Source organism: Palaemon carinicauda, chromosome 14, assembly GCF_036898095.1.
Source record: "Palaemon carinicauda isolate YSFRI2023 chromosome 14, ASM3689809v2, whole genome shotgun sequence".
NCBI classification, from domain to species: Eukaryota; Metazoa; Arthropoda; class Malacostraca; order Decapoda; family Palaemonidae; genus Palaemon; species Palaemon carinicauda.
In genome coordinates, this window is record NC_090738.1 from 126,371,905 (window position 1) to 126,381,904 (window position 10,000).

The following is a 10,000-nucleotide window of genomic DNA, read 5'->3' on the forward strand; positions in this document are numbered from 1 at the left end:
TCTTTAAAAAGTTACCTGAATACTTGCAGAGTACGATTTCATATCCCTTGATAATTCGAGAGAGAGAGAGAGAGAGAGAGAGGAGAGAGAGAGAGAGAGGGGGTCTTCAAAATCCTTGATAATTCTCGAGAGATGACTTTAATTCCCTTGATAATTAGAGAGAGAGAGAGAGAGAGAGAGAGAGAGAGAGAGGGGGGGGGTCTTCAAAATCCTTGATAATTCTCGAGAGATGACTTTAATTCCCTTGATAATTAGAGAGAGAGAGAGAGAGAGAGAGAGAGAGAGAGAAATCTTTAAATTCCTTGATAATTCTCGAGAGATGACTTTAATTCCCTTGATAATTAGAGAGAGAGAGAGAGAGAGAGAGAGAGAGAGAGAGAAATCTTTAAATTCCTTGATAATTCTCGAGAGATGACTTTAAATCCCTTGATAATTAGAGAGAGAGAGAGAGAGAGAGAGAGAGAGAGAGAGTTGTCTGGTATCCTGACATCGAAGGTCATTGACGCTGATATCGTTTGTTGTAAATAAGGAACAAAACAAGAATTCAATTTAAAACCATGAGCAAAGATATCCTTATAAAACTTGACTATCTTTCTAAAGATCCGTTTCCGAAATAAATATAAAAAAGATACCGCTACCATAGTATAAACACATCCTGAACAAGAATCTTAGAGAGAGAGAGAGAGAGAGAGAGAGAGAGAGAGAGAGATATTTAAAGTTTTCAGGCATCCTGACATCTACGGTCATTGACGCAGGAGAGAGAGAGAGAGAGAGAGAGAGAGAGAGAGAATGAATTGATTTAAAGTTTTCAGGCATCCTGTCATCTACGGTCATTGACGCAGGAGAGAGAGAGAGAGAGAGAGAGAGAGAGAGAGAGAGAGAGGTCTTCAAATACCTTGATATACAAGATATAACTTTTAAGTTTTACTTGTATTTCTGTTGGGATATGGGAATATAATCAAAACAGCCAGCCATTACTTTTTACTTATTTTTCTGTTATGATATGGTAATAAAATCAAACAGTCAGAGAGAGAGAGAGAGAGAGAGAGAGAGAGAGAGAGAGAGAATATACGGATACAGCTCTCAAATAAGGAAACTTTAATTTGAAAAGAGTTTCCAACTCTAATTCAGCTCAACCATACGCCCTTTAGAAACCAGCCGAGTAATGGTTACCACAAAACGACCCCAAAGAAAACCTCAACAAAAAGGGACAACTGTTCCTTAATTATTCCCTTTCAATGTCAATTAAAACTTGAATACACTGTCCTTAACAGGGGATATTTTTTCAAGATATCATGGTGAGAGAACACACCCCTATAATATATATGCCGACACACACATACATACATACTTACATACATACATACATATATGTATGTATATAAATTTTATATATATATACACGAACACACACACGCACACACACATATATATATATAATATATATATATACACATTCACATACATATATATATACACTTTATATATATATTATATACACATATATATATACACTTTATATATATATATATATATATAATATATTATATATGTACATATATATGTGTGTTTGTGTGTATACGTGTGTATAAATAATTGGAAAATATTTCTGCATATAAATAGGTATATCTAAAGAGAAGACAGAACCTATAATACTTTACATATGTATTTTCTAAATTGGAAGCAAGTCCTGTATACTAAAAGAAGAAGAAGAAGAAGAAAACAGTTATACTTTACAGCTGTACTATTTTTATATTTTGTTATACGACATTCTAAAGAAGCCGAGAGAAACATAATTCAAAATATCGACACACACACACACACACATTCAAACTATAACTTAATATGCATATCATAACTAAAATCTTACCCTTTTGAATAAAACCTATGGCTAAGCCTTTTGAAGACACGTCTCGCTATCTCAAAACTTTTTCTTCCTCTACTATAAAGTTTGGCTTTACTCTTATCAAACTTTTTCCCTTTCGCCTATTAGGCCTACCCGCCACCGTCTTTTGAGTTTGATTTGACTACTCGCGATATCTCAATTAATTTTCATTCAAGAACGGTCATATTAAGGGTATCTGAGTTTGTCTAATGGGAAAGGGATTTCTAAACAGCATTCTATTGCCTATTAATTAGATTCAGTCTAGATTTATTTATTCATTTACATCCATTCAAAGGTTTAAAGGTTGCTCATGAATGATAGGGGCAAGGGACAGTGACATTACCCTAGATACTGACCACACACACATACACACACACGCACACACATATATATATATATATATATATCATCAGCGTCCCAAGTCCCCTCTACACCCAAGCTAGGACCATGGAGAGCCAGGCAATGGCTGCTGATGACTCAGCAGATAGAGCTATAGGCTCCCAGAAACCCTCCATCCTCAGTAAACAAAGAACAATCGAGTTTGAGCGAGACAAAACCCCAGTCTAGCTCTCACCAGTCAGGGACGTTACCACATCAGCCAGCAAAACAGCTGATAGCAACAAACAATAACAACGCATTCAACATTGATGAATGTAATGATACAATTCAACACAATTAGAACCACTCATTAGTAAGATATCACCCATGAACAAAAGGCTGTGAACAATAAAATACAAAACTACACTACCAGATATAAAGATACTAATGGAAGAGATCTCAAGGGGATGCTATTTAAATCCCACAACAAACCAACCCCTCCCCCCCCCCCCACCCCCCTGGAGACAGTTCTCGAGATACTAAGACGTGTGTAAGGATGTGGGAAGTAAAATTAAAAAATATAGAGAATAATGGAACGTTCAAATGCAGGTGACGGTTTTCCCAGAACTCGACAGTTGAAATAAAAATTATGAACGTACACGACAGTATTTATCCTATAAGTCTTTTTTCACCTTTAGGAGGGGTTGGTACAAGAGGAGTAAAAGGCTTCACGTTTCTCAAGTTTTTATGATTGAGGTTGCAGGACCCATGCCCTCTTTCGTGACCTCAGCTGATAATGGTACTTAGGTGAACCTAAATAGTGACTATCCATATAAATCGTCAGTCAAGTAGTGTACTACTTAGGCCAAGGTGAGTACATACACGATGCATACAAATATATGTATGTATATACATGCATGCATACATACACGCACACCCACACATATAAATATATATATATATATATATATATATACATATATATATATATATATATATATATGTATATATATATATGGACATTACGAATAACAGAATGGGGTCTTTAATGATTACAAAAGAAGCAGAGGAAGAATGAGTGGACTTACTATTACTCAAATGAACAATTATTCTAAGCGGTACTGGCACCCCCCCCCTCCCCCCCAAAAAAAAGAGTATTTTGTTAAACATACACGTTGATTCTATGATCTTTGACTCCTGAAACCCAGATTCAGCCCAACAGACAACGCACTTGGCCGGCATAAACGTATTCAAGGGGAAATATCAGTTGATAGCGACTGGGGGCAGAATTAACTTTTAACGCTGAACATAAAACAATATTTAGAGAGACAGGAAAATTTCTTGGTGCATTTTACTAATTTCGTACAGCCATGCATTTATTGAAATGAATTCTAGTAGTTCTGTATCGGGTTATAAGGAATTGAGTTTATGTATATCCACACACATTATATATATATATATATATATATACATATATACACATATATATATGTATATATATATATATATATAGATAGATAGATATATAATATATATTATACATATATACTGTATATATATATATATATATATACACACATATACATACATACATGCATATATAAATACATACCATACATACATCCATATATATATATATATATATATACAGTATATATATATATATATATATATATGTATGTATATTGTATGTACATGCGTTTCAGCAGGCTAAAAATCTCAGACAATTCATTCAAGGTATTGTTGTTGTTTGCAACAGCCAAATGGTTCAGACGCACGAACGCATCGCCCATGGTCCCTAATCCTTAACGCCGTCCACCAGATCTTCTAGAATCCCCAAAACAGAAGTGTCCCTCCCCGAAAGGGATCACACATCAGCTGACTCAACTCGAATAACAGCCCAAGTATCAATCGTGTTTCCCTTTTGGACTGAAGCCAATTTAGAAACACTAGCGAACGTATCTGTGGTTCAATTGCGATGCCATCCAATGGTTTCGGTCCAACACCGGAATTCGAGTTGGGAATTAGTGCATGGGTGTGTGTCTGTGTGGGTATTGCGGTTCATAAACTCTCGATGAACAAAAAAGAAAAAAAAAATATATATATATATATACATATATATAAATATATATATATATATATATATATATACAGCGAAAGTCTTACAAAGTATCCGTTTGCATTACAGCAATGCGAATTGTTTGTTAAAAGGCTTCATGTCATGACATTATTTCTATATTTTCAAAATTCCCAACCTGTTTTTGTAAGTCTTTAGTTAACTCAAGCCATTTCAAGAGTTTATAACGACTAAGAAATTATTCTGTGGAATTTGAGAATTATAGCTTATCCGCACACTTGGTTTTATGCATTCATTCGTTGTGACTTAGCCTGCATCAGTGAAATATATTGAAAACAATTGTAGCTAGCTTCTCTATGCAATCAAAAACTTCATCATAACCCTACGGAAGCAAACAGCACTTCAATCAGAGCAGGGAGAGCTAGGAATGCAAGCAAAGTAATCGTTTCTGAACCCGAGATGACTATGGAGTTATGAAATGCTTAGTAGAGATACCAAGATTAGTTAAGAGTAATCTTGAGATGGTTTGGTCATATGGAAAGAATGGACGACGATATATGGGATATATAGGTGGTTAGTCTGTAACTTAGAAGTGTTACTAATGAGAAGACGAAGACCAAAAATGGGTCTAGTGCATGGAGTTAAAAATGTATCCCACACGGAGGACCTTAATATAAGAGACAAAAAAAAAAAAAAAAAAAAAAAAAAAAAAAAAAAAACAGGATTAGCGTTGCTGTGGGGAAATAGTTGGAAGGGGTGCAGATGAACTTACTTTGTAGATGTATTCTTGACAGGTAAAGTATTAATGCAGCAGTGACAAATGCGTTGCTATTCTTTGGAAGTACCATGTTTGCCGATAAGGATCAGTGTCAAAAAAGAAAAAAATATACGGCCTATATACTCCTTAATCACCTTTTAAGGTGGTGGCACCAGGAAGGTAAAGCCTTCTTGTCTCTCATCAAGATACTTGGATCCGTTAATAGTTGGGGTTCACTAGTATGCGCTAGGGTGGGAGTGATCCTGGACCTCCCATTTGTGAGCTTGGCTTTGCTACTTAGACACAGATATATATATATATATATATATGCATAAGACCTTGAGGAGGTATAATAAAAACACGAAAGCGCTAGGTCCATATTTCTTCCCGGCCTTCTGTCATCTTGAGACATCGCACGTTCCATCGATTTCTCGTTAACAAACACAACATAATATACAGAATACCACACATCCTTACATCCTCATAATCCCTTCTTAGCATCCTAATTAAGGACAAACAAGAAAAAGGAAACGAAGGACGGAAAAGGAGAGATCCTCCTAGTGAGCCGTATCAGGAGAGTCCGTCGTTGGAGTTATGCAAATGACGCTTAATCCTAGCTCACCCACCTAACATCTGCAGCCACGCAGAAGGACAAGATATAAGGGCGAGGATTTTATGCATGGGACCCTGTTGGTGAAGGATACACATCCCCCCTCCCCCTCCTACAATTTCACCGATCCACCTCCTGATCTTACCCTCACACCACTTAACATTGTCCTTTCTAATGCCACGGCCATTTCCAGGTACCCATTCGCCCGTCCGTTTCTACACCACGCCCGTTTACAGGGTACCCCATTCGCCCGTCCATTCCTACACCACGCCCGTTTACAGGTACCCATTCGCCCATTCCACTCCTATACCACGCCCATTTCCAGGTACTCATTCAACCCATCCTTTCCTATACCACGCCCGTTTCCAGGTAACCATTCACCAGTCCATTCCTATACCACGCCCATTTCCAGGTAACCATTCGCCCGTCCATTTCTATATCACGCCCGTTTACAGGTAACCATTCATCCGTCTATTCCTATACCACGCCGTTTCCAGGTACAAGTAGCCATTCGCCTGTCCTTTCCTATATCACGCCCGTTTCCATGTAACCATTCGCCCTTCCTTTCCTATACCACGACCATTCCCAGGTAAACATTTGCCCGTCCACTCCAATACCACGCCCGTTTACAGGTAAACCATTCGCCTATCCTCTCCTATAGCACGCCCTTTGACAGGTACTCATTCATCCATCCTTTCCTATATCACGCCCGTTTCCAGATATTTATTCGCCCATCCCTTCCTATATCACTCCCATTTCCAGGTAGCCATTCGCCCATCCATTCCAATACCACGCCCATTTCCAGGTACCCATTCATCCATCCTTTGCTATATCATGCCCGTTTCCAGATAACAATTCTCCCATCCATTCCTATACCACGCCCATTTCCAGGTACCCATTCACCTATCCTTTCCTATACCACGCCCATTTCCAGGTACCCATTCACCCTTCATTTCCTACACCACGCCCATTTCCAGGTACCCATTCACCCATCCTTTCCTATACCACACCCCATTTCCAGGTACCAGTTCACCCATCCTTTCCTATACCCACGCCCATTTCCAGGTACCCATTCACCTATCCTTTCCTATACCACGCCCATTCCCAGGTACCCATTCACCCATTCTTTCCTATACCACATCCATTTCTAGGTACTCATTCACCCATCCTTTCCTATACCACATCCATTTCTAGGTACCCATTCAACCATACCCCGCCCATTTCCAGGTATCCATTCGCCCTTCATCACCTATACCACGCCCCATTTCCAGGTAAACCATTAGCCCCCGCACATCATCCCCACTACAACTGTTCTAAATCCAGGTCTTATCATTCCCTACTCTCTCTCACCCATCAACGTACCGAACAACACAACACTGAAATGCCGTTTCCCTCGGTTCTAAATTTCCAGGTAAGAGGATTCGAAGGGAACAGTATTCCATACATACGTTCGCAATTAAGGATGCACCTGAACGGATGCGAGGGATTGAAATGGCTCCCATAACGGAATTATCAAAATATAACTATAAACAACAGGGTATTGGGTCTGACGTACTGCCATGTTTCAGAGAGGTATGTTGAGCTCCAGTGTGTGCGTGTGTGCGTGTGTGTTTGTGTGTTAGGTGCAGAAGCAAGGAAAAAAAAATAATCTGACAGGAAGACAAAACAGGTAATGAGTCAAAGGGTAGAAGAGACTCTTTAGCTATGGTAAGCAGCTCTTCTAGGAGGACACTCCAAAATCAAACCATTTTTCTCTTGTCTTGGGTAGTGCCATAGCCTCTGTACCGTGGTCTTCCACTGTCTTGGGTTAGAATTATCTTGCTTGAGGGTACACTCGGGCACTCTGTTCTATCTGGTTTCTCTTCCTCTTGTGTTGTTAAAGGTTTTATTGTTTATATAGGAAATATTTATTTTTAAGGTTGTTATTGTTCATAAAATATTTTATTTTCCTTGTTTCCTTTCCTCACTGGGCTATTTTCCCTGTTGGGGCTCCTGGGCTTATAGCATCCTGCTTTTCCAACTATAGTTGTAGCTTAGCATTTAATAATAATAATAATATTATTATTGAAATGAAATGACTAACAAATTAATGATCTGCTCCACAAAAACAAAAACGATCATGATTATGTTTTAGCTTATTCATGTATTGATACAATTTTAATAATGATATTAGAGCGAAGAATAATTATGGCAAAACCTAAATGAGACAGAAAGCACACATTGAGTCTTTAAGTTTCGACCTTGCTTGTAAGAGCATTTTCATAACAACGAATATATTACTAGTAGTCTTATGCGTATATGAATTCATGAAAAGGAATACGCATAAATAAACGCGTGGGTATGTCCCCTTCAACTACATACACGTGTGAGTATTTTTTCGTATATCTATGAGCATAAGTATGAAAATTAAATTATGCAATATTTCAAAATCAAATATTCCATCCCCACTCCTATTCATAAGGAAAGGGTCGGTTGCCTAAATGCATCTTCTACAACTATATTAGTATAGAAGTAATCTTCCGCCGCCAAACCTTTCTGAAAATCTTCATTCATTATATCACGCCATCGAATCCTTTGCCTTCCTCTTCAACTTCTATCTTCAGCTAGTTCAACCCAAGCCCTCTTCACTACTTCCTCCTCGCCCCTCTTCACTTCATGCCCATACAATTTCAATAAAGACGCTCTTAATGTAGAAGTACTCGTTACCACCCGGCTATTTCTCCTATTTTTTTCTTTCTTCAGCGTAGCACGCAGCAAGAGCCACCAAATCCCCTTCAACATTTTCATTACTGTTCACCCCTTTTTTATGTTTCACCGTCTTTCTTAATAGTCATGTTTCTGAACTAAACATTGCAATGTCATAATGGATCTTGATTTTAAGTTCTGTTTATATACTTGAGTAAAACTCCTGCTTTTATTCTATTATAAACCTTAGGTGTCAATGACCTTAGATGTCTGGATGCTAAATAACCTCAAATCAATCAATCAATCAATCACCCTCCGTCCTCACTTAAAATTACATACCAATTACTTGATATTATATATCCTATTTAATAACTACACTTGTATCTTATATAACTAATATCCTTTCTCTTCATCACTTGCTGGACACTTAAAATCAGTATTATTCTCATTTACCTTAATATAATCCCCTCCAAGAGATTCCTTCTATAGTAATTCTCCAATCTCTGCTGTAACTACTATATCATTAACATGTAGTACTTTCTATAGATTTTAATTCCTAACCCAATTCCTTAATATACAAATAACTAACACAAAAATAAGGGGGCTAAGAGAAGATCTTTTATGTAAACCAACGCTTAATTAAAATTTTTGTCTCCCAAAGGCTGTTTTTACTGCTTTCCCCTGGACTTTTATATGCATCATTTGAGAGAGAGAGAGAGAGAGAGAGAGAGAGAGAGAGAGAGAGAGAATCAAATACAACAATGAGTACGATAATTAATCAAAAATTATGAGATTCCAAACGAGAGAGAGAGAGAGAGAGAGAGAGAGAGAGAGAGAGGTGATTTTAGACAGCTATTAATTCTCTTCCTCACACATAACAAATACCAACAAAAACATTAAACGAACTAATGATAATACATTTCAACTGAATCATTCAGATCTCAAAAGCTCAAGCACAGCTGTTGACCTTTACCCAGGAAAGCCGATCATCACCAACGAAACATTAATGGTATTGCAAGAAAGGCGATTACTCTACCCTAATACTTCTCTTGAAACAGAATAGAAAAACAGGATCTGAACAAGACATACTGTCTAATATATTAAATGTTACAAGGAGACTATTAAAAAAATGTCTTTCCCATTAATTTTCCTCGCTATAGTGAATATATTTGCATATTAATACAAAACATATGAATATGCTCATAAGTTAGATATATTGGTGTATAAAAATAGTATAGTATAGCTAATGATGTCTGGATTATCTTGCAAACTGGAAGAATACCGCAGTATTTTTTTTTATGTATTGTGTTATATTATTTTCAATATTGATTTACAATTAACAAAATAAAATAAGATAAATATCATAATTAATGAATATAAATTTGAGTAAAGTAATACTGAGAGAGAGAGAGAGAGAGAGAGAGAGAGAGAGAGAGAGTAGGGCTGCGGGTAAAGGCTTCAAACACTGGTTGAAGTAAAAGGAAGAAAGGCTAATATAATAAAGAAGGCCGAATAACTACTTTTGAGAGAGAGAGAGAGAGAGAGAGAGAGAGAGAGAGAGAGAGCATTCAACACGCTCGTGTATATCTCAACACTCACCCAGCGTCCTCGTTCAGCTTTCATGGAGCCGAACAAACTCTTTAGTTCCTTGACGGTGATAGAGTAGCT

General features: G+C 37.4%; 1 protein-coding gene across 1 annotated transcript in view; it reads right to left on the minus strand.

Moving 5' to 3' along the window:
- The window catches only part of LOC137653015 (neurobeachin-like), a 129,430-nt gene that overhangs the window by 36,183 nt on the left and 83,247 nt on the right, over nt 1–10,000 (minus strand). Inside the window, exon 5 of the mRNA XM_068386404.1 lies at nt 9,932–10,000. This exon is cut by the window's right edge and continues 32 nt beyond it. Coding sequence (XP_068242505.1) covers nt 9,932–10,000 — 69 coding nt within the window. The remainder of the gene's footprint in view (nt 1–9,931) is intronic.